Source organism: Paramacrobiotus metropolitanus, unplaced genomic scaffold, assembly GCF_019649055.1.
Source record: "Paramacrobiotus metropolitanus isolate TYO unplaced genomic scaffold, Prichtersi_v1.0 Parri_scaffold0000040, whole genome shotgun sequence".
In the NCBI taxonomy this organism is placed as follows: domain Eukaryota; kingdom Metazoa; phylum Tardigrada; class Eutardigrada; order Parachela; family Macrobiotidae; genus Paramacrobiotus; species Paramacrobiotus metropolitanus.
The window spans coordinates 448,263-471,787 of NW_026570260.1; the positions used below are offsets into that span (position 1 = coordinate 448,263).

The following is a 23,525-nucleotide window of genomic DNA, read 5'->3' on the forward strand; positions in this document are numbered from 1 at the left end:
GAGCCTAATTATGAGCCGTCAATCGATAAAGCAAGCGGCTCTTTTGATTATGGTAATCTGCTTCAGCATAAATTAGAAATCTACCAGCGTGATTCGGTTTGAAAGTTTTTGAAAATTCGTGTTTCATTTCATATCTTTTGCTTTCAATTTTTGTCTTCGTCTGCAAAACTGCAAAATCAAAAAACAGAAAATTGTTTTAAGTAGTAAATTAGGTGTGTTGTTTTGAACTAGATTTGTGAGAGGCCAGCGATTCTTCCTGTGTTCTGCATGAATTGTACATATTTAAAAAGTCTGTAATGTGAAGATGTGTGAATATAAATAGTGCAGTACGAGTACTATAATTGATGCACCATTCTGCTGTTATCTAATTCGGGCAAATTTGCGTCACGCGCACAGTATGAAGTAGTATATATCTACAAGGTAGCCTCGCGCATTCGCGCTCGGCACTTAAGTACTGGAAATTATGAATATTTTCAAATGAGACATAAGCACACAGGAAATTGTAAAAATTTTGGATAATTGGGAGGGTATGGAAAATGTGATTTATTTAAGACTTAGATTGAAATCGTATATACGCTTTCGTAGTCGTATTTCATAAGACGTAATAACGTTCTAAGGTTTAATTTTTTTCGTTCGGACGTTCTTACGTTCTGACCTTCTAACGTTTTAAAGTTCTGACGTTTTTAATTTTTCACGTTCCGACTTCCTGACCTTCTGAAGGTCTAACGTTCTGATATTCTGACGTTCTAACGTTCTGATATTCTGACGTTCTGAATTTCTGACGTTTTTAATTTTTCACGTTCTGACTTTTTGACCTTCTGACGTTCTAACGTTCTAATATTCGGACGTTGTAACGTTCTGATATTCTGACATTCTGAATTTCTGACGTTCTGACGTTTTTAATTTTTCACGTTCTGACTTTCTGACCTTCTGACGTTCTAACGTTCTGATATTCTGACGTTCTAACGTTCTGACATTCTGACGTTCTAACGTTCTGACATTCTGAATTTCTGACGCTCTGACGTTTTTAATTTTTCACGTTCTGACTTTCTGACCTTCTGACGTTCTAACGTTCTAATATTCGGACGTTGTAACGTTCTGATATTCTGACATTCTGAATTTCTGACGTTCTGACGTTTTCATTTTTCACGTTCTGACTTTCAGACCTTCTGACGTTCTAACGTTCTGATATTCTGACGTTCTAACGTTCTGACATTCTGACGTTCTAACGTTCTGACATTTTGAATTTCTGACGTTCTGACGTTTTTTAATTTTTCACGTTCTGACATTCTGACCTTCTGACGTTCTAACGTCTGATATTTTTACGTTCTAAATTTCTGACGTTTTTGATTTTTCACGTTCGGATTACCTGACGTTCTGTTTTTTGACGTTCTGACTTCTGATGTTTTTACGTTGTGACGTATAGATACTGTATAAGCGACATACGGGGCGATGTACCTTTTATGGACGTTTGGGTACTAATTTATTGCTCACATACCTCGTAACAATTATTATTTATACTAAAAAGGAAGTATTAATATGTATCCGCTATAGTCTCCGTGGTTACAGTCATCATGTTAAGTACGAGTACTTACTTTGTGTTGCTGTGCAGACTGCAGTAGTGAATACTTCTTCGAGTGCTCTTTACGTTTCCTATACTTAAGACCTGGTGGAACCATCTTCTGACCACTGGTTAATTAAAAAAAACAAAAATCTATTGGCACACCTATGGAAAATATGGAATTTTTTAAGACCAAGCTGGACTAAAACTGACCACGCGTTGACGAGTCTATAAAAACGGCGCATAAATACGTTTTGGTCGGTAAGATTGTATGAATACAAGGTAGCCTCGCGCATCCGCGCTCGGCACTTAAGTATTGGATAGTATTGGCATTGTTTTGGAAAGGCCATTATAAATATATAAAGGCTGACGTTTGGAATTTCTGACATTCTGACAATTTTAATTTTTCACGTTCTGAAGTTCTGATGTTCTGACGTTCTAACGTTCTTACTTTATGACGTTTTGCCCTTCTGACGTTATGACGTTCTGACGTTATGACGTTCTGGCGTTCTGGCGTTCTGACGTTCTAATAACGTTCTGACGTTCTAACGTTCTGGCGTTCTGACGTTCTGACGTTCTGACGTCTAACGTTATAACGTTCTGATTATATGACGTTCTAAAGTTATGACGTTCTGACGTTCTAACGTTCTGATGTTCTTACTTTATGACGTTCTGGCGTTCTAACGTTCCGATGTTTTTACTTTGTGACGTTCTGACGGTGTTACGTTCTGACGTTCATACGTATTGAATTTCTGACGTTTTGACGCTCTGAAATACGTATGGACTTTTGCATGACGTACAGTAAAAATATATAATTCTACCTAAAGAGTATTTATGCATCCGCTATAGTCTCCGTGGTTACAGTCATTATGTTTTAAAGCACTTTTTATTGCTGTGCAGTGAATACTTCTTCGACTGCTCTTTACGTTTCCTGTACTTAAGACCTGATGAAACCATCTTTTGACCACTGGTTATTAAAAACAAACAAAAATCTATTGGCACACCTATGGAAAATATGGAATTTTTTAAGACCAAGCTAGACTTAAACTGACCACGAGTTATCGAGGAGTTAAAAACGGCGCATAAATACGCTTTGGTCGGTAAGCTTGTATGAATATAAAGATAAAGATACTTTGTAATATGTTCATGATCATATACAATGCTGACTGATATTCGACATATTCCGGTAAACTCTGTACAAACTTGACTGACTTTTATTCTTTAGCGCGCTTCCCGCCAACTACAGATACGATACTATCCAAGTGCACATGCAATGCTTGTATATGAATTTGGTATAAGTGAAGAAGATTGGATCCGACACCTGTATGTACATATCTGTAATTTAATGAGAATGCGATATAGCTGCAGACATACGGTACGAGTACAATACATACAGCGGATACGTGTAGTATTTCACATTGCGTCGCATCAGCATGATGCAGCAAACACGTCAATATTGGAACAGTCCCGTCCTGTTCCTTTCCCGTATGGTGCATATCTGGCGGAAGTGCGCTTGCCACGTCGCAGAAAGGAGTTTGTTTAGCGGGCTTTGTTAGTCTATCTAGCAGCTTGAATAGCCGTGTACACAGCGGCACTGATACTAGAGTAGATTACCGGTTATGTTATTACCTAACCGGTAAAACATATTTTCACACACATTCAAATCGATCGATAAACGAGACTTACTGAAGACGATAAGCTTTAACCAGGTGTGTATAAAGCCACAGCAGTTTTGCACTTCTCAGCAACACTCCACTAACTCCGCTTCGAATTAATCGCAGCGCCCCTTTCTCGTTTTTTTTTTGTACTTAACCCGACACGATCCCGTCAAAATGTGCGATAAGGACAAGAAAGGCTGCATTAAGCTAAACAGCGCGGCTTCGAAATGCCGTTGGTTGGACTGGGGACGCTGCACGTGAGTATACATTGCAACCAAGCCAAAACTTTGCTTGATGCTTGTACCAAAAGGTGAAAAACGCGGTGGACATATCTAGGCGACAGATGACGAGACTACCGCCGCGGTGGAGGCAGCTATTGATATGGGATATCGACACATCGACACGGCCTATCTGTACTTCAACGAGGCCGGCGTGGGCCGCGGCATCCGCAACAAGATCGCGCAGGGTGTTATTAAACGGGAGGACATCTTTCTCACCACCAAGGTACAATTAACGCGCGCGCGACTGCAGCCTATGCTGCTTTGCTTAACCTCGCTATTCCCCCGTATTGTACAACAGCCTACGTTCATTTTCCAGCTGCCGCACACCCACCTGACGCCGGAGCGTGTCCATGTGGCGCTGGAGAAGTCGCTGGCCCGTCTGGACATCGGCTATATCGACCTATACCTTATGCACTCCCCGCTAGGCTTCCTGCCTACCGAAGGTAACTAGCTATACCGGCCGAGGATGCCGCAGTTTCAGCACATTAACCAAAATAACTCATCGCTGACTTTGTGTAGATGAGACCAACCTGTACCCGACCGACGCGCAGGGCAACCATCTTATCCACGATGTCGACCACAAGGCGGTTTGGCGTGTATGTTAAACGGCTAATATGATCACTTCACACTGCTCATAGCTTATCAGCGATACATGAACCATATTGTTGCAGGAGATGGAGAAGGCTGTGGAATCCGGAAAGGTGCGCTCCATCGGCGTCTCCAATTTCAACCGCCGGCAGATCCAGTTCATTCTCGATAATTCCACTATCAAACCGGCTAATCTCCAGGTACGCACGGGTTAGAACTTAGAACTGACATGCACTTTATACCTCAACATTATCTGCGCCTCTGACGAATATAAATACATGTATATGCGTTTGTACAATTCCTTTGCAATGTTTGTCCCTTGCGTACCGTGGTACTGCTTTAGCTTTACACAACACAAACACATGCAAGAATTAAGCAAGTGTATTTTGATTTTCTGGCAGTTGATCTCATGATTTTAACAAAATACAATTAGAAAGTGTTTTCTAATTGATTGCAAAAATCTACAGATTGAGTGCCACATTTACTACCAACAGAAAGAGCTTGTCAACTACTGCCATTCCAAAGGGATTTCCGTGTCCGGGTACGTTTTGTTTTCAGCGCGCTGGCACGATGATCTTCATTAGACGTGACCTTTTCGGTGTGCCCTGCAGCTACGGTCCCTTGGGAAATCCCGGTTTGATGGCCAAACTCAAGGCTGCCGGCAAGCAGGTCACCAATGTGCTTGATGAGCCTACGCTGCAGCCGCTGATGAAGAAGTACAACAAGTCCGCTGCGCAGGTATGTACACTTTGTTCACACTTGACGCCCGCGACAAGATGGAGCGAGAGTACTTTTTTATTTGTGTGTGTTCACGGCAGATATTGCTGCGCTGGGAGATCCAGCGTGACATTATCGTCATCCCGAAGAGCACCAATCCAAAGCGTATGCAGGAGAACCTGGACATCTTTGATTTCAAGTTAACAGCGGAGGAGATGGACAACATTGCCAAGCTGGACCAGAAGCTGCGTGTCTACGCACTGCCCTTCAGGTGATTATAAAAGACAACAGTTTGATGCCTACAGTGATCTATTTACCTAATATCTAGAGTACTAATTACTGGTATTTATGATGTGTAGCAAAAACGTGCTGGAGAGTAAGGACTTTCCCTGGGGCCCCAACGATCCATACTAATTCATCGTTGTACCGGTACCCTACTCCCCATTCGGCAATCCGTCGTAATTTATAAACCATACTGCTCCCATGACGACTTTGTCAAATCCCTGACTCCTGTTTCCCGCTAAGACTTGATCAGTGTATTGGCTGACTATTTCCTCTAACTGTACTGCATTTCAGAAGAACAAAGTGTTTTGGGACAATAGCAAAGTGTTTTGGGACAATACTATGCTGCAGCAATTCATTTTCTGTGAGTTTATTAATTCTAAGCATGATGGACTGCACGACCGCTCATGATCAGTATCGTAATTTCATAACTGCGAGTTTAATTAGACATCAAAATAAACCAACTCATCAAAATAAGACACCAAAATAAACCAACTCTTTTTGTTTCGTATTATGCCGAAAAGCTTTTTATTTATATATAGGTATTCCCAAAGTACTGTGTAGAGGATGTTGGACGTATCGTACATGAATGATCTTTAATTTGTATACGAAGTCAGATAAAAACCTTGCTCATGTAACCTTCATCATGTAACCTCGCTTCTTTAACAACTTCAATTACGTCATGCTCTGCTTTGAATTTCTGACTGAGTTTTGATGCTTTTTGACACATGGTTGGCTTTATTTGAAATTTAAAAGGTGTTTTTACTGTCCAAGTATGAGACTCTGCGAGTGTACAACAGCATACCGGTATACGTACTATGCATCAGATGTGCCCTGACGCACTTAATCCTGGCAAAGGTCACAAACGGCAACGAAAAATATTAGCCAAAACCATTTGAAAAAGCTGCTCAAAGTCGATGCAGTCTGGGAAGAATATGCGCTGTACGGCGCGCTTCTTGATCATCCGCAGCTCGGCGACAAGAAGCAGCAGCTTCCCGAAGCGTAAACTATCGAATAACATCTGCTCACGCAGCATTCCCTGCGCCTGGTTTTGCAACGCCTCAATGTTGTACACCGTACGGGCCTCCAATGGCGCATCTAAAATGTATAGTTCGGCACAGTTCACCCTGGCTGTTGTTATGCAGTGGACAGTGGACAGGAAACCCTTACCATAGCGCAGAAAACAGATCTGCTTGAGCCGGTTAATCTCTGGTTGCTCAGCGCGCAGCACCCGCAGGCGGTTGACAATGTGGAGAACGGCATTCCACTGTTCTTGTAGCGTCATGTCCGGTACATCCTGAAAGCTAGTGTACTGCTCCAGATTGCAGGCATTCTTCACGCACAGATACAGTGTCAGGATGAACAGCTCCTGCCAGGACTCGTACAACAGCAGCACCTACGAACACGCGACGGTTTGAGAAATGTTAACCAGCACAAATTTGCTTGTGCTGGTCATCGCTGATTGGCTAAGCCAAAAATTTCCAATCAAAAGGCGCCAGGCAGCAATCTAACAGTTACCAAAAAAGCGGTATTCGTAACCCACCTGGTCGCGGACAGCGATGTTCAGGGCGCTTCCCGTCTGCGCTAGTCCCAACGCAACTTCGTAAAGTACCGCCAGCGTCTGCTTCAGCTGCCGATTTCGTCGCTCCGCCGCTTCTGTGTCTCCTTCCACTGCTAACTCAAAGGTCTGTCTGCGCGTCGATTGCATACACTTCTCCACCAACACGTCCACAAACTCCTGCCGGATTTGCAGCGAATGATATGGATGATTGGTCAATGCCGGCAAAGCAGTGGCAGAAAAGTGGGTGTGACATCCGGGGTGCAACTTGGGTCGGCGTGGACCACGTTCATGTTGCAGCGCTATAAAAGACAAACACCGATTGTATTGACGGATTAAGCGTCCACTGCATCGCGGCAAATATTGACCAGTTAGTCTAGCGCATCGATTTCCCACGTATGCGACCAATGCTGAGAACGACAGCAGCTGACGACGCATCGGCATTTCGGGATGACAGTGGCGTATCTCTATGCAAATTGATCTTTAGACAAAGTGTTTATCCCTGTGAAAACACTTGCACGCAATCCCGGCTGTCGGCGCCTAACGACTGCGGCGACCAGTCAAGGATGCTCAGTTACTGCTGGGTCATCGATTCCGCTCTACATCCTCCACAAAATTTACAACGTACACTCAGTAATATAATGACCGATTGTAACCGTTCGATGCTTTGTTTACCGGGAATCTTACCAATATTTAAATTACTGCATAGTAACAAAACTATATAATAGGGAAGTAGGTACAAAATAAGATCGAGGATCCCAGCTTTCGGCAGTAAATGTGCCGATTAAAGCGGGTGTTATTAGAAATCCGCTTGACTGCCAGGTTGACACACCATAGCTACGGGAAATTTTTGCACGAAAAGTTCCATTTAACTACCATTTTTGTTCATCCCAGCGCGTAGACATTTCTCCAAGCGGCAGGCGCGACATTGATTTCTGTGTGTCTTGTCCACAACACAGGCGCCGCGTGCGCCGTTAGGATCTGAATTTTTGCAGGTATAGGCTCGATTCCTAAAAACAATGCACCGTTGATAGCTCAAGAAATACCTAATCCACGATCCAGGAAAAGCAACTGTAAGGTATTCTGCAAGCGTACTTGTGAATACTCCGTTTAAAAAATCCCGAGCAGCCGTCGCAGCTGAATATTCCGTAGTGTTTGCCACTGGACCGGTCACCACATACCTGGCACGTCACCTCCAATAGGCGTTCACCTGCATAATGTGGCAGATTAAATTTAAATACCTGTTCCCAGTTTAATAAAATGCAGCAAAGGCTGGTGTCGCTCCCTTACTTTGTCGCTCCATTTTGTCCCGTTTTCAATTGTCTCCCAAAGTGCACGTACTGATATATTTCCCCATGTTTTGTACATCGTCAGACATGAATAACAAAAGCGGCTGACAACTGCACAAGCGGCCTACCTACCATGAAATAGAATGACTGAAATACTGTCACTATTCGCCATTTAGTAATGTGCCGGAATTTCGATGCCCTGATGGGTACTCGTACTCATTAAGTACGCTCGTTGTAAAGATACGCCGTACAGTGACGTCTGTTTGCTTTCGGGAGAAAGTACAGTACTATAACACTTCCATCTGCAGTTGACAGTGCTTTCGATTAGCAGCAGTCTTTGCACGCAAACGTATTGCAGTTTATATGCGGAAAAGATCGTGTTCCCATATCCCCGTCCCAGAATGCGACCCGCATGAAAACTATGCTGATTTGGTCGTTTTTGTATATTTCCAATTAACTTTGCGCAAATTCGAGTGTTGCTATTATGTAGTTAGTTGGTCGTCTCTAAATCGCATCCCAGGTATGCGCTCAGATACGGACGCTTCATCGCTTGCGCACATTTTAACAGCACTTTGCAGAACGTCCAATTTTCCAACGGAGCTGGCGCGAAATCCGATCGACTTCGACCATAGAATTTCTAGCCAACTGGGCTTTTAATTGAAGGAGAAAAATATAATAGCACAGATTTTTTAAAAGTCGTTAGTTTCGGACCATTTTGCCAAATATATGTGGTTGCGATTGCACAAGATCGAAGTCTAGAGATGGTGACGCGACCAAGTCTGATTGTTGTATCAAGATCATTCAACAGGGCGAGTGGCGATCTGCATAAAGTGACCTTTGCCGGGAATGCAGGAACACGCTGCTTTGCTTTAAGATGGCGCCATAATATGGCGCACTTGCTATATTATAACAAGTAAGAGCCATGCATAATGGGGGTCATCAGCCGCGAAAGACCATGCCGCTCGATTGGCACTTCATAGCTATAGCGCATCCCTGCCCAACCCCCTTCTAATCACGGGAAAAAACCGACCAGCATATTAATAACACATATTAATAACACATTACATTCCATTCCTTTTACATGCTTCATGTCGAGCCAGAAATCGCCGTCGCATCGACGACCTCTGACAAAGGGAATCGAGCAGTATTCCATTCAAATGTTACATCATAATTATGGCACACACAATCCAGCCGTAAGACCACGCACCCCGCTCTGCATCAACAAATTTTTGGCTGGCTTCCACCAAACCAATCAGTATGTCCCCTCCTTCCGGTCGGCACTCTATCCACCCGCAATTCACAGCCATTCAACCACCTACATCATTATTCTGACTTTAGTACTTAATGACGACGTTTACTGCGAAGATGCACAGTCATGTGCTGGCACGGCTGCCTCAAAGCTCCTTGCGTGATCATCGCTATATGGCGTCGATTGTGCGCAATTACAAAATATACGAAATAATCTGCATAAGCACCAGTTGCGTTCCTGTCAAGGTGATAATTTACTGCTATCCAAAGAGCTTCGAAATACTCAAGGGAAACTATTCGCAGGCAATGACGCTGTTCAACAAAACTAACACTACCATGAATGCCATCTGTTCCCGCTATGGGAATCTTAGTGTCCCACTGGTCATCGTGGAAATAACTGCAATGTTGGCAGTGATTGTCTTGAACACCGCCGGTCTCGTAAGTCTCTTTCGCACCACATCCGTCAGCGCCACTTTCAAACCGTACATCGCCAATCACCTCCTAGCCAACCTGACCCTGGCTATCCTGGAGAATCCTCTAGATATTCTCTTCGAGCTGTCCTGTCAGCGCTGGACATTGTCATGGGCGGCGTGTGACCTTTTCCTTTACTGCAACTCCGTCATAACCGGTTGGGCGATGCACGCCCACTTTCTCATCACCCTTAATCGCCTCTGGGCGCTGACCTTCCCTTACGCCTACCGGCACCGCCACAGCATCGTTACCAGTTTCCTCGTTATCACCGGCGCGCTCATATACCTCCACGCTTGGTGCATTCCCGGCTTAATCCTGGATTCCCTCTTCTACCGGAATATGGAAAATGACTGCGAGAACAACGACGGCGCCCAGCGATCATGGGTGGTGGGAATGCAGGTCTGCTTAATTCTGGCGCCCATCGCGTTTGTGGCGGGATCGTATGTGTTCATCATCTTGAAACAGCGGATGCGACTGCGGACGAGACCCGGGTCACTTCGACAGGAGAAGAACCAGAGCCTGACCATGGACGGGTCCAGTGTGGACACAGTGAACAAAACAACACGTCAGCAGAATAACCAGGCCTTCCTTATCGTGACGTGGACGTCGTGACGTCCTTCTGATGACGTGGACGCCGTATCAGGTCTGTCAGTTGCTTTTAATTGTCAAAGTGCCAGTGAGCGGTCCGTTGGTGGCCAGCCTGGATGTGCTGTTAAATGTACAAGCTATCTTAGACCCGCTACCCTCCACGCCGGTTGTGTCCATCTGCAAACGCCGGATGCTTACGAAACCCGGTTGTGGGGGAAGCGGTGGCTGCGGCACACCTGGAGAGCTCAACCTCATAACAGACTCTATGCCCGTGCGGCCGACCGGTGTGCAGGGACGAGCCAGCTGATCGACCGGAGCGTAGCGGAGGTTCTCTATATTCCAGACTAATGCATTTGCTGATTTCTGTCCGTTACGGAAGTTCGTTACGGAAGTGCGTTACCGAAGTTTGCTACGGAAGTAATACTATGAAGTCACGCTGCTGACCACTATGACGTTACCTCAGCTGGTGTATATGAAGTCATTGCTGACTTCGTACTTCGTAGCGGCCTTATACAATGGTGCCGTATATCTTGATTTCTGTCGGTTACGTAGATAGCTAGAGCACATGACATTTCGACGTACAAATGCATCCCATGAAACAGCGTAATGCACACGAGTGACCGGCAATAATGGCTTCCGGCAAAATATCCTCATGGAAATTTTTCTGTATCCCGTTCCCTATATACAGCCGGGCCTATTAGCGCCAGCACTGGTAGCGGCTGATATATGCACCTTTGTACGAATGGCTCTGCAGCACGCACGAATTTGCTTCTCTACTGTAATTGCATGATAATTATTGCCCTACGTACTCGTAGATATTAACCTACGTTGAAATTTTAACTGCCCGGCCGTCAAGGAACACGAAATCGCGCATTGTGGCTCAATGCATAAAGAGATGCAGTGCAGTGTAGCTATAATGATTTAATTGTCGTCAACCTGCCGTAAATAATATATTCAATTTTTTGACTTGGTTTTTAAAAAAAAATTACCTCTTAATGTGGCATTGCGTTTGCTTTCAAACACATTAGTTTGATTAGAGCTGAAGATTTAATTCGATTCGGATCGCTATACGCATCGTGTAACATATGTTCTACTCTGTACGTACATATATGCGGTACTACGCAATCGAATTCTTGATATTTTCCTTAATATTTATCTGTACGCATACGGTAAATTATTTTACATAAAACTTCTCATGTCTTTGACCACAAGATCTTTGTGCTGCCTGTCAAACAAGTAAGCACCCAGTGCTGCGACACAAAACACGAAAGAGTTTTAGGGTTTTTTAGCACAGGAGACGGGGCAATTAACGGTAATTACGGAATCGGGGATATCAAAGTGGCCCTAAAATGGGTCAAGGAAAACATTGCCAAATTCGGTGAGGATCCGGAAGCAGTATTTTTGGAGAAAGCGCAGGAGGCGCGCCGACTTCAGCGGTGTTTCTGGATAAAAGCGTCAGGCAATATTGCAGCCTAACCAAAACTTCTCTTTGTAGAAAATGTTCGTGCCGGCATAGCAATGAGTGGAAGCATCCTGTCATCGCGGTCTGTCAATTACGCTGCAAAAGTTGGTGCTGATACGGTGGCCAGTGCACTTGGATGCCTAAACGCCACACAAGCAGAAGTCGTTCAGTGTTTAAAGGAAGCTCCCTTGGAGAAATTCCTAAAGGTTACCGAGCTCATCGGTAAAAATATTTCGGTAAATACGCTCAACTGTGGAACTATGCACTTGTTAAAATACAAAACGTATTATCGATCGGTGCATAAATTAGTAACTGATTTCTACCATATACGTTTTGCTAACCAGTAAGTGTCCACAGATGTGGTTCATGTTTGGACCTGTGATCGACTGCGAACATACGAGTATAAAGGCGCAAATGATAAACAAACAAAAACAAATCAAGTCTAAACGAGAAGGCACCTTTATCACAGGATATCTACGGGAGGATTCATCGCTGTTACTAATGTGCAAGTACCTGTTCTCATTTACGATAGTGTCTGACTTTATTGTTGCAAATCGTTATGGGAGTTTTTCATTTTTTGAAACGTTAACATTTCAAAAACCGAAAAAATCCCATAAAGATATGCAACCATCCATAATAGAATTAATGTTATAATAAAGCTAGTGGCTGAACATTCAAAAATTAAACCTTAAAACTAGTGGCCTAAAGGGAGCTGTTTTTACCTAACTCCACTTTTGACTTCCCCGTTACTAAAAAGGTTGTGACAGAAAACGCTCGCCTATTGCGCCCTTGTAACCTTGAGGAAACGGTGGATCAAACCGTGATTCCTGCAGTATTAATATTACAAACTCGCTGAAAATGATGATCGTTCTACCACTATGCGAAAAACGTTCCACGTAAACTGCATCATTGCTGTTTCAGGGCTTTATAATTTTGCAGCACTGCTAATGAGTTTTGTTTTTGCAGATGGCTACTGACCTTATGTTTGGTTTTCCGGCAATTCAAGAAGCTCGCGCCTACACCAACCGGTCTTTGCTTCCAACCAGCTATATTGCATTTCTTACGATCCGAATTCCAATGGTTTAGGTGCAGAAAATCCATGATAATGAGAAAAGTTGTATATGTAAAAAACTGATGTCCCAGGTTTTAAATCCGACTGGTTGGGGCGCCGTAGTCGGTGAAACTACTGCAAAGTGCTCAAGTTTTTTGTTCAATTTATCCCAGTAGACTGACTCACTCACACTTGTTTTAATACTACGAGTACGTCTGACAATTCAGAATGTGCTGCAAACATAAAAAAGTAATTATTTAACAGCACCAAAAGTCTGAAGTGGCTGTTAACGGTTCTATAGGCGTGATATAAAAAAAATGGAAGTACAATCTTTATTTCCCTGATTTTCGTCAAGAAAATACAGTATACCACGCTGAATCCTCAAGCTTATGTATGGTTCAGTATCATCGTTTTCTTAAGAGTTAACACTCTAGTACCTGGACTGCGTTGCATGTATACTTCTACGCAGAATAGGATATCCAAACTGAAAACATACAACGCAGCTGATGGCCATTGCGTGTCAGTATCGATATTCTCAGACATACCGTGCTTTAATTCCATGATAACAGTTACCTAATTATAGTCGTATAGACCCGAAAAGTACCAGTGCTCAAAATGTTACTAACGTAAAACTGCTGTTCTCTAATTAAACCCAGAAAGACAGTTATGTTCAGATGTTACTCATATACAGTGCAACTGATCATGAGGCATCTGCAACCGTACTCTTTACAAAACTGTTAGATGGACACGAAACCAGTCATGGTCCGGTTCCATACGGAAGGTCATTCGTTCCAAGCTTTGCCACACACTAAAACAATCACATATAATTATATAAAGATGTTCCTCATCAACGCCACTGCTGGAAAGCGGCCCATACGTCCGAGACAATGCTGGTGGACAGCACCGGATCCAGGACAGACTGAATGATCCACAAAACATCCAGGGCGCCTATGACGTCATCGGCCACCGTCATGTCCAGGATCTGCAATAACTGGCAGACCTGGTAGGGCGTCCATGTAATCACCACACTGCAGGTCAACAGGGTGAGGATGAGGAAGGCCTGATTGTTTTGCTGACGGGTGTTCTTCTGTGCTGCAGGAGGATCGCTGCTTTTCCCGTCCGTTGGCTTCTGCGACAGAGGGGCTTCCCTTGTTCCGGGACGCGTCTTCCATCGCATACGCTGCCGGTCGATAATGTACATATAGGCTCCCGCCACGAAGACGATAGGAGCCAGAAACAAGCAGATCTGCAGCGCTAATGCCCACGTTCGTTGGGCGTCGTTGTTCACCTCGCATTCGTCATTCATGCTGCGGTAGAACACGGAATCCAGAACGAGGCCTGGAACGCTCCAAATGTGGACGTATACAAGAGCGCCGCCTATAAAGAGGAAGCTGGTGCTAATAATGTGTTGGTCACGATAACTGTAAGGAAAAACCAGCGCCCAGAGGCGGTTGACGGTGATGAGGAGGTGGGCGTGTATCGCCCACGCCGTGATGACGTAGTTGCAGTACAGATAAAGGTCACAGATCGCCCACGACAGCGTCCAGTGTTGGCAGGAGAGCTCCAATAAAATGTCCAGGGGATTTTCAAAAACAGCTAGGGATAAGTTGGCCAGGAGAAGGTTGGCGATGTAGGGTTTAAATGAGGAGCTGACGGATGTGGTGCGGAAGAGACTGACGAGACCGGCGGCGCTGATTATGATAACTGCCGACATGGAGACGATTTCGATGGCGGTTTGCGGATCGCTCCAATTACCATAATGGAGGCAGGCATCGTCTAGGCTAGCGTTTCTGGTGGAATTGGAATGGGAAACGTTCGTGTAGTTCGTACTACCACCGTTTAGGTCTTTCGTTCCGTGATGTCCCAAGGTGCGCCTTGTATTTACTGATGTTAGGTACATTGCACAAGCACAGCGTATTTGGTTTTACATGGAAACCGTAGAGGAAGCTGGAGTGCATGTTGGTGCACGCTGCCACGCAGTAGAACCGAAGCTAAGGTTGCTGGAAATGGGGATGGTAGGAACTACTGTGATATCGCGCGGTAAGACTGCACAACTTGCTACTCCAGTGCAGCGCTCAGATACCTTAATACCGCTCTTAAAGAAATTGGCCACTGATTCAAGAGTAATTTATAATTATTATCCGGACGGAATTTGCCGACTGAGACTAAAGAAAGGGCACCCGTTCGTGGTACTGTAACATTACCCTTGAGCTTGGGGGAAACCGATAACAGGAATTGCGTGCATGACACCGCCAATTATCACCACTGTATCCTGCCTCCATTAGCGTAATGACGTGTTGAGTGGCCACTAACATTACCACTTGCACCTGCCTTGATCGCCAACAGGATTCGCTGCCACGGTCCGACTAAGCGAATGAATCGCATTGCTGCCTCGCAACATAAAGAGGGCTTCTCCCGAATAGCGCACTCGTACTCGAAGTAAGCAGAATGAAGCACAAAGTACTCGATGTCTCACCTGTGGTCAAATCGCAGTCGGCAAAACAGCTGAGCAATTTTACATCTGACTGGCGCACGCCTATGCCGCTTACCTATCTCTACGTTACTTAAAGGTACCATGCGAAATACTTAGTAATTTTACAATGCAGATACAACGAGTACGTTGATGAAACCTGGCCTGGCTGCTACGTCAATCGCGCTGCGGCCGGCATCAGATGCCGCGTGGCACGTCAGATGTGCGCATTCTCGGAAGTTGCAGAAACTGGAGCAGATGGGATACGGATGCATCCATCACGTGACGTCGCCCTAATGTAGGCCGCCACGTTGTGTGAACTCTGTCATGCGCATCGCGTTTAGTCGAAATCCGGATAACCTGATATCGTTATTACCTCCGCTCTTTTTCATTCAGTTTACTTCCGCACATGCGGTTATTTCCGGTCACAAGATACAGTTTCCATACAGTCTCTTCAAGCTAAATAAATCGTCTTCTTAAAAACCGTACAAATCTCTAAAAAAACGCACTACACAAAGGGATAATAAATAAATGATTCTGTATTATAAATTAAACGCCCTTCATCTGGCCACATCAGGCCTCGCCGTTGACCGGTGCTGCGTGTCCATTGGTTACTCGTTTGTTGAACTGCGCCTCGTGCTGTTCGTAGGCTTTCTGCAGTTTCTTTATCTGGCCTTTGCTTAGCTCCTGCCCCTTTTCATCGTGCGTCGGAATGCCCTAGAACCATCGGAAACAAGGTGAATTCGCCCGGCTTTCGTACCAGCAAAAATTACCAAAAATAAAAAACGTATGGTTTTTCTGCTGATATCTGCTTTCCATTTTTTCCTGTTAGCTATTCTGTTGTTATTATTACTGAGGTGTAAGTACCTTGCCGTCAAACTGTGAATATTTGTCTATCTGCAAGCGGAAAAGCTGATCGGGTGGGGTTTGCAAGATCTTCTCCTTGGCCAACCGTGCTTGCTCCAGTTCCAGCCGTTTACGTTCCTTCTCCGCTTTTTTTTCCTGCTCCACCTGAATTAGACCATAACATTTAACCCTTAACGCCGTTAATCATTCTTATTTTAAAACACGGACCTTCACTTTGGCCTCCTTCTCCCGGAGCAGCGTCTCCCGATCAACCAGTTTGATGGCCGACGGTTGGTTGTCGCCCTCGCGATCCTCCAGCCGGACGCCCAGATTGGGCAGGATGTCGTCGCGAACTTTATCGCACAGCTGCAAGATCTTCCCGGCCTTCTCCAAGCCGCGCGCTTCCTGTCGAATTTCGTCACGAAAGTCAGCCAGAGCACGAACATACGGCAATACCACTTCTTCCAGCTGCAAGGAAATTCCTCATCTTATTTTATGTTGTTCAACGAGAGTAATACGAACTTACGTTAACCGTTCCACTGCCGCCGGCGATTTGGACGGATGGTCCAATACTATCATCCGCATCGAAAACACCGAAGATACGCATCATCTTCGTCAGATACAGCGCAATTAGCCTCAGTAATGCCGGATGTGGGCTGCGCCCGTTGGATGCCGCTTCGCGGTTGTACACGTTCGTGTCACTGATCATCTTTCGAATCGTGTCCATCACCGTTCGTGTATCAACAGAATCTGTAAGATAACAACCATCAGGGTCACCACAAACATCAAATACCAATTTACGTATGCCACACTGTCAAAATGCTCAGAAAACGCAACTTACCGCACAGTGCATTATGAATGGTCTTTTTGTCGGCGAAAAATCTACAAAAGGCCTCAGTGAAAATAGTAATGCTAAAGTTTTACAAAGCAGTTATGCGCATGTACTTGTCTCTAAGTTTTAAATCCTCTTCATTCCATTTTGAGTGATCATCAGCTGCCGAAGATCGCAATAGATCCTTGATATTGAGAAAAAATTCCTACAAACATTACGACTTCCATAGAGCAGCAGAAAATGTGGGACGCGACGAAATCCGTTTAAAACCATAAATCTGTTTACAACTTTACATTGATGGTCTTTTCAAACTGCACTGCGCCGTCCATGACAGCGTCGGAGTAGTCGAGCGTGTCCTTCCAGGAGTGGAGCAAGAAAGCAATGCGGATCTGGCGGGCCGTGTTCTTCTTCAGCGCCTCCTTGATGGTGATGAAGTTCTTGAGACTCTTGCTCATTTTGCAGCCTGTGATGGTTAGATGGCCCGAATGCAGGAAGTAGTTGACCCACGCGTCGCTCCCAAACGCCGCCTCCGACTGAGCAATCTCGTTGTCGTGGTGGGGGAAGCGCAGATCCACGCCACCGGCGTGAATGTCCAGTTTGTCGCCTGCACACCATTTTCCTCCAACTCTTTCGCTTAATATTATCAATTTAAAAGTAAACTTTTTGAAAAAATTCTAATGTTTTTAAACAAACCGTTTATTTTCAAAAAATGCCAAATCGTTTAAGTAAACAATGTATGAACAAATGCAATACGAACTGGGAATACGCGTAGTGCAGTAAATTAGCGACATACCGAGAACTTCGGTAGCCATGGCAGAGCACTCAATGTGCCATCCCGGCCGACCGCGGCCCCATGGCGAATCCCATGCCGGCTCACCGGGTTTCGACGCTTTCCATAGCGCAAAGTCCATGGCTGTTCGTTTGCCCCGGCTTTGTTCCGACAAAACGCCTGTAACATTCCTTAAGTCTGAAATGGAAGCCATCCACAAAACAATTTAAGATTACCTTCGCCTTCCTCCAAGGCTTTCGTGTCTCCAAACGCTTCCGGTACCAACTTGCAATAGTGATGCTTATCGGACTGATCGAAGGCCTTGGTGTCAAAGTAAACCGAGCCATCGGCTTCATAACTGTCACAAAGCAACGAATGCATCCAAACTCAGAAAAGAGTCAAAAGACGTGATAACAGATAAAATGATCGGATAGTACAGTACTTACGCGTATCCACTGGAGACGATCTTCTGGATAAACTGCACAATTTCCGGAACGTATTCGCTGACCCGCGTCAAGATATCCGCCGGCAAAACCTTCACAAAATATAACCCGTAAAAAATAAAAGTAGATGCAAGAGTGCTAGACTAACATTAAGCGCTCTCATGTCAGCATGGAAGTCGTTCTCCCAGAATTTGGGCAGTGCGGCGAAGATGGCGTTGTCGGTGACGTTGAAGCCATCGCGGCGGTCTAGATGGTTTCCCAGAGGCTCACTAAAGGCTTCGTACAACTCCGCGGTGGGTGGGTCGGGGGTCGTCAACTGCTCGTACTCCTGGAGCAGATCGCGGCATTTCTTATCGATGTTCGAGTAGGCTGACTTTTTATCCTGGCAGTCTTCTTTGTTGATCATCGTCAAAAATTGCTACAAAAAAATCCCATAACAAACACAAGAAACAAATAACATTTCACAATAATGACACTGTACATAAAAATTAAAATTTTTTGAAAAGTCGAAAACTCAAGTAGGACAATAACTAATAAAAACGAAAAAACCAACAAATCATACCGTCAGTGCTTCGCGTAAATCGGCGAGGATGACATCTTTTTTATGGCTCGATTGTTTGTAGCGGTCCAAGAGATAGTGGACCCGTGCGCGCTTGATGATCTAATCAATGAATGAAAGCGAGTTTTTTCACTGCTGCCATTGAGAACATTCTGATGTCGATCAAGCAAAAGAGGCTGACGCAACCGCGACTCGTTCACCTTGTCATCGATGTCGGTGATGTTCATCACATACTGCACGTCGTAGTTGAAGTAGTCGGTGAGGACGCGCCGGAGAATGTCGAAGGAGATGTAGGCTCTGAGGAAAGCACCACAAAAATTCAAAGAGAGAATTCAAAGAATCATGAAGAGGAAGACTGTAGACACCGTGCCGCACCTGGCATGGCCCATGTGCGAAGCATCGTACACCGTCGGACCACAGGTGTACCATGACACTCGCTCCCCATCCTCCGGGACAAAGATCTCCTACAGATCAATCATGATAAATATCACGACAGTTCCATTCCAAGTGCTACACTTCCAAGTGACAACACTCACTTTTCTCCGCGTAAAGCTGTTGTATAATCGCAGCTGCTGGCGCTGCTCTCCGGACGGAGCGCGCCACAGACTCTGGACCTTTTTACTCCGTTCTGCAAGCGAATCAAGAATTTTACGTTGTACAGTGCAAACGATGATTCAAATGGATAATTGTTCGATTATATAGATTTTCGTGCAAAACGAAGTCCAGGAGGTTCGTGGCTGTTCTCGTTGCTCACCGAGAGTGTCAGCGTCGCTGAGCAGTTTCGTTAGATCGCCGCCCTCCATGGCCTCGCTGAGACGCTGCTGATGGGCCAGCAGGTGCGTTTGGCTGTGTTCGGGATCGCGGCTGCACGGATGAGATCGCGAACGGTGCAGTTTACGCTGGTCGAACAGGGGTTCCTCCTCGCACTCTTCGCTGTTCCTTAACACAAGTGACAAGCTCAACACCAACTGTCTACCACGATCACTCTCACACTTCCACTCGGGAAATTGGCAGTCTTCTCACAAAATACAAATAACTGTCTAAGGATCAATAATCAGAATGGCTAAATCTAATATTTTCGTCAAAACGTCGTACACTGTCAAACTAGGTATCTTAACATCGGTAAAATTTTAGAATTCACTTATCAGCAGCGGAGTGCACCACGTTGCGTCAGCTGCGTCAAATGGCATAAAACAGCAATGACTCACTTGAACAATATGCTCTACAGTCTCTGAAGGTTCTCGCTGTTGTCGACCGGATGTGAAAAATAATTCCCCAAAACGTTTGTTCTTGCGGAAAGAATAACCTTTGTTTTTATATCATATTTACTGTGGTAGAATTTAATACCTGGCAAATATCTAACTGTACCCAGTCAAAATAGAGGATAATTTCTTTTCAGTAGCAGCGATTTATAACCCACTGAGCACATGAATTGTAGAAACTTGTAATAATTAAAATTTTATGAGTCATTAATATTATGATCCGGTCATTGTTGTTGCCGCATTACATAATTCATTGCTGCAATAATGCATTCATCAAATTTTTTATCCCCAAAGAATACATACTATGAAACTGGCAAATTGATACCACATTACCACTGTAATACCACATGAAAGGATTTAAATGCTAACCAATAAGTAACAACTAATAATTAATGAAGCCGATTTTCTTTAAATAAGGCATATTGCATGGCTGCCGCATTACGAAATACTTAGCAATTATGTGCAGACTTAAACCTCAGATTTTGCAGTTCTGCGTGTACCATGTATCGTGTCGCGAGCGCGGTAACACCATGGGTTCCGTAACGACCTCAGCGGCCGGATGTATGCCATTGTGGAAGAAATAATCTATCTTGTCAGTGACCACTTCCGGTTCCCCGTACGCGAAATCCTCCTGATGGCGTCTCTTGGAATTAACAGCGCGCATTATGGCTGCTTATATAACCAACGCGGAGCCGCAGGGTACACGATTTTTAGGCTACACCAATTAAACGAATGGAATATAGTTGTACTATTTTGTCGACTTCCGGTCCCGGCACTCTTTCAAAGGATCATGCATATATCACCCGTCTAGATGCACTGATTTCAGATTCAAAATGATTATGAAATTTCCAACTTTCGCGATCACTTTCATACAGCAGAAACCGAAGACTTAAAGCATTTGGATTTCGCCGATACAAAACTTACAATTACAACTCGAACTGTTACTAGTTTTCCACCTAATCCGTATGCGGAAACCGAACTGACAACTGTGAAGACATGCGATCATCGATAACTATCAACTGATAAAAATCGCAATATCACACGCCGCTACGGTTAAAGTCACCGATTGTACAATGCACTGACTTCTGTGTCGCTGCGAGGAAAAAGCCGATATTGGTATCAAATGGCGCAGATGGCCACAATCTAGTTTCAGTACAACTGGGCGCTAAAGGTCATTATATGATTATATGAGATGTTTCCCCAGTCATTTTCAAGTATTACTTATACAACTCCTTACGACCAATCTCCCCTTTAATCGGCGCGTCACCATCCGGCCGGCATATGTTTATGTAAACGCCACTAACTTGTAAATCAAGACCATTAATAAGGTTTGCAACGCTAATTCTAGCGCCATAAGATTTAAGTGTAGCATCTTAATTCCTAAAAACAATACCATACAGCGATGCTTGCACCAGTAAACGCACAATAAAAAACAATATGTAACTTAAAATGTTCTTCAACAGTATTCATTTCATGAACTGTACATACGGAATTTTTAATATTTTACCCTTCAGGTGTTAATTTATGTATAAAAATTTAATATTCTCTTTTAAATTTAGTGTTTAGATCATAATTAGTAAATCGCCGGAGTGATCGAACTTTTGTCGTAATTTCAATGTACAAATACCCCCGCAGATGCGTACGACATTAAGTATGTACTCGCAAGTCGTGCGGCAATACTTGATCAATAGCTTTCGCATTAATTATAGTTCTATAGTATATGTACACGAGTAATTTTAACTGCACAATTCAATTATGTACAGTACAGTGTTCTTAACAGTAAGTCTTAACGGTTAAGTGACAGCAACAAATTAGCAACGATGCTCTCAAATTCCTTAATTTTAAGTATTGACAAATGGACAGTAGCTCAACCATACTGAATGGCGGGGTTTAATAGTCCGTCAAAGACCGGATACTTGACTCCGACGCCGTATTCTTTACTCCATTGATAAACGTGCCCACCGCTCTGCAGAACCTGAACGACGCCCGCTGAATTCCACTCCGTAAGAGTGGTGCATAAGATCATACGGGTTTCCAGTAATTGCAGGCAGTCGTAAATCAATCTTTCATCATCTATACAACAAGCATACCAAGGCTAAGGTAAAATAAAGCATTACTTCCATAAACATAAATACTGTAAAGTAAGTAATCACTCGTCAATATCCGGCTGATGTATAAACAGCGCATAGGGCAAGCATTCCGTTGCGCAGTCACTCACCGGTAATAAGGCATACGGGGAACTTTGTGTCACCATTCATGTCGCTCCCGTGCAATGAATGAAGTCGTAGCATTATGGCTTGCTGGGCAGTCATTATAGTAGGGTTCATGTGGCGTTTTACAGGAATCTACAGGTACATACAACATGAAGTAACAAGTTTGTACTTTGTAGATATGGTTAGTAATGTAATACATTGTTTTTTTAGCAGATTTGGGAAATAATTCCCAAGGTTATGCGTGTATTTGAACCTTAGACCTAGTTTATTAATTCAAAAATTTTTATATTAATGTAACATTCAAAGAATGGAAACAAGATCCAGTCCAGTATCAATTAAAAATAACTAGGAAAGTGCACTCGCTTTCGGCGGGTGCACTTGAAGCGTAGCCGAAGCGTAGTAGGAGTATTGTATAAGATAGACATTAGGAATATACGATAATTACGGATAGATTTATATTTAGGTCGTTGCCCGTACCTCTGCTATTATACAATGTTTACAATTATTGTCATATTGATAACTCGTTTACAGTACTTTATTTTCTGCAGAGCGGCAGCAAAAACAGAGCAGAGCGGCAGCAAAATAGGCAGAGCGGCAGCAAAATAAATACTTATTGTTAATTTAAGTTACACAAGCTGAATAGCTGTAGTTCATATTGCAGGCTTTGCAGTTGAACACTAATTAGGTAAAATGCAATGGTAAAAAAGGCAAAATATTGTTAACTTTTTATTTTATATAAAATTTTATCTATACGAAGTAGAGAAGTAGATATACTGATTATTCAAGCGGTATTGTTCTACTAGTCAATAGTCAAGCACGTACATGATACTGGCCCAGATACCAGACCATATCCGTCAGAACTTTACAGCTGGAAAAGTTGCAGTGGGCTTCCACGCTGATCTCCGAAGCGGACAGAGCGTGGTATTGCGCTATCAGCTGCGCTAGCGAGCCAGCGATGTTTTCCACGAAATGCTCCGACAAGTCGCCAGTATGGTAGTTATGCTGGTCAATGTGCCAGAATACTCGTGCGGTGGCTCCTGGTGATGAGAGCATCACCTCTTTCGCAAGGTTCTTACACGCACCATCCTGAAAAACGTTTACGACGGCCATGGTCCGTGTTAATTTACTGCGCTCAGGAAAGTACCTTGTGCTGACTTTAAGGAAGCAAATAATTATTAAAAAGGCTAAAGAAGATCACGTGTATTGAAATTAAAACTCAATCTAAAATGGACGCTGAATAGGATGTTGGCTGAAGTAATTTTCCCTGATGTTACTGTGCCGTTTTCAAGATCCTGCGAGATCGGTGACCGCGACTAGGAGTGACCGCAGTACTGCGTACGTAGCACCGTACGCAATACGCATCTACACGTATGCGAT

General features: G+C 44.1%; 5 protein-coding genes across 7 annotated transcripts; 1 reads left to right on the forward strand and 4 right to left on the reverse strand.

Annotated features, from left to right (window-relative positions):
• Positions 1-3,153: 3,153 nt before the first annotated feature.
• On the forward strand, positions 3,154-5,571 carry LOC129590479 (1,5-anhydro-D-fructose reductase-like). Its single transcript, XM_055485735.1, has 9 exons — positions 3,154-3,476; positions 3,556-3,723; positions 3,817-3,943; positions 4,020-4,096; positions 4,172-4,288; positions 4,556-4,629; positions 4,700-4,826; positions 4,907-5,076; positions 5,165-5,571. Exons 1-9 carry the CDS (start codon positions 3,447-3,449, stop codon positions 5,217-5,219), a joined length of 945 nt encoding a protein of 314 aa, XP_055341710.1. The 5' UTR covers positions 3,154-3,446; the 3' UTR covers positions 5,220-5,571.
• A 375-nt stretch (positions 5,572-5,946) lies between these two features.
• Positions 5,947-8,080, reverse strand: LOC129590582 (nuclear receptor subfamily 2 group E member 1-like). Its single transcript, XM_055485883.1, has 6 exons — positions 7,936-8,080; positions 7,741-7,855; positions 7,522-7,655; positions 6,631-6,947; positions 6,258-6,483; positions 5,947-6,185 (listed from the first exon to the last, which is right to left on the reverse strand). Exons 1-6 carry the CDS (start codon positions 7,946-7,948, stop codon positions 5,947-5,949), a joined length of 1,044 nt encoding a protein of 347 aa, XP_055341858.1. The 5' UTR covers positions 7,949-8,080.
• A 5,521-nt stretch (positions 8,081-13,601) lies between these two features.
• LOC129590583 (probable G-protein coupled receptor No18) lies at positions 13,602-14,468 on the reverse strand. Its single transcript, XM_055485884.1, has one exon. It carries the CDS (start codon positions 14,466-14,468, stop codon positions 13,602-13,604), a length of 867 nt encoding a protein of 288 aa, XP_055341859.1.
• A 1,122-nt stretch (positions 14,469-15,590) lies between these two features.
• LOC129590607 (cysteine--tRNA ligase, cytoplasmic-like) lies at positions 15,591-20,901 on the reverse strand. Of its 2 annotated transcripts, none has more exons than XM_055485928.1 (17): positions 20,436-20,901; positions 19,428-19,612; positions 19,210-19,301; positions 19,049-19,137; positions 18,874-18,970; positions 18,677-18,775; positions 18,263-18,532; positions 18,118-18,206; positions 17,908-18,029; positions 17,696-17,851; positions 17,196-17,506; positions 17,016-17,107; positions 16,912-16,952; positions 16,597-16,820; positions 16,299-16,538; positions 16,092-16,235; positions 15,591-15,941 (listed from the first exon to the last, which is right to left on the reverse strand). In XM_055485928.1, the coding sequence occupies exons 1-17, from the start codon at positions 20,597-20,599 to the stop codon at positions 15,798-15,800; spliced, it is 2,559 nt and encodes an 852-aa protein (XP_055341903.1). In that variant the 5' UTR covers positions 20,600-20,901; the 3' UTR covers positions 15,591-15,797. The 2 variants fall into 2 exon arrangements, with proteins under 2 accessions (XP_055341903.1, XP_055341904.1); XM_055485929.1 differs by lacking the exon at positions 20,436-20,901 and adding an exon at positions 19,882-20,084.
• A 681-nt stretch (positions 20,902-21,582) lies between these two features.
• LOC129590338 (uncharacterized) lies at positions 21,583-23,424 on the reverse strand. 2 transcript variants are annotated; one of them, XM_055485505.1, is made up of 4 exons: positions 23,293-23,424; positions 22,971-23,234; positions 22,154-22,280; positions 21,583-22,008 (listed from the first exon to the last, which is right to left on the reverse strand). In XM_055485505.1, exons 2-4 carry the CDS (start codon positions 23,199-23,201, stop codon positions 21,803-21,805), a joined length of 564 nt encoding a protein of 187 aa, XP_055341480.1. In that variant the 5' UTR covers positions 23,202-23,234; positions 23,293-23,424; the 3' UTR covers positions 21,583-21,802. The 2 variants fall into 2 exon arrangements, with proteins under 2 accessions (XP_055341480.1, XP_055341479.1); XM_055485504.1 differs by having other exon boundaries at positions 22,971-23,407.
• Between the last annotated feature and the right edge of the window lie 101 nt (positions 23,425-23,525).

Coding starts and splice junctions, on each gene's coding strand:
- LOC129590479 (XM_055485735.1), top strand. CDS start 3,447: ATGCCGTTGGTTGGACTGGGGACGCTGCAC. Junction 3,724..3,816: donor ACATCTTTCTCACCACCAAG/GTACAATTAACG, acceptor TTCATTTTCCAG/CTGCCGCACACCCACCTGAC. Junction 4,289..4,555: donor TCAAACCGGCTAATCTCCAG/GTACGCACGGGT, acceptor AAAAATCTACAG/ATTGAGTGCCACATTTACTA.
- LOC129590338 (XM_055485504.1), bottom strand. CDS start 23,258: ATGGCCGTCGTAAACGTTTTTCAGGATGGTGCGTGTAAGAACCTTGCG. Junction 22,281..22,970: donor GGTATCTGGGCCAGTATCAT/GTACGTGCTTGA, acceptor ATGTACCTGTAG/ATTCCTGTAAAACGCCACAT. Junction 22,009..22,153: donor CCCCGTATGCCTTATTACCG/GTGAGTGACTGC, acceptor CTTGTTGTATAG/ATGATGAAAGATTGATTTAC.
- LOC129590607 (XM_055485928.1), bottom strand. CDS start 20,599: ATGCGCGCTGTTAATTCCAAGAGACGCCATCAGGAGGATTTCGCGTAC. Junction 17,108..17,195: donor AGTTTGAAAAGACCATCAAT/GTAAAGTTGTAA, acceptor TAATGTTTGTAG/GAATTTTTTCTCAATATCAA. Junction 15,942..16,091: donor ATTCACAGTTTGACGGCAAG/GTACTTACACCT, acceptor CGATGGTTCTAG/GGCATTCCGACGCACGATGA.
- LOC129590582 (XM_055485883.1), bottom strand. Junction 7,656..7,740: donor TTTAAACGGAGTATTCACAA/GTACGCTTGCAG, acceptor CATTGTTTTTAG/GAATCGAGCCTATACCTGCA. Junction 6,186..6,257: donor GATCTGTTTTCTGCGCTATG/GTAAGGGTTTCC, acceptor TATACATTTTAG/ATGCGCCATTGGAGGCCCGT.
- LOC129590583 (XM_055485884.1), bottom strand. CDS start 14,468: ATGTCGGCAGTTATCATAATCAGCGCCGCCGGTCTCGTCAGTCTCTTC.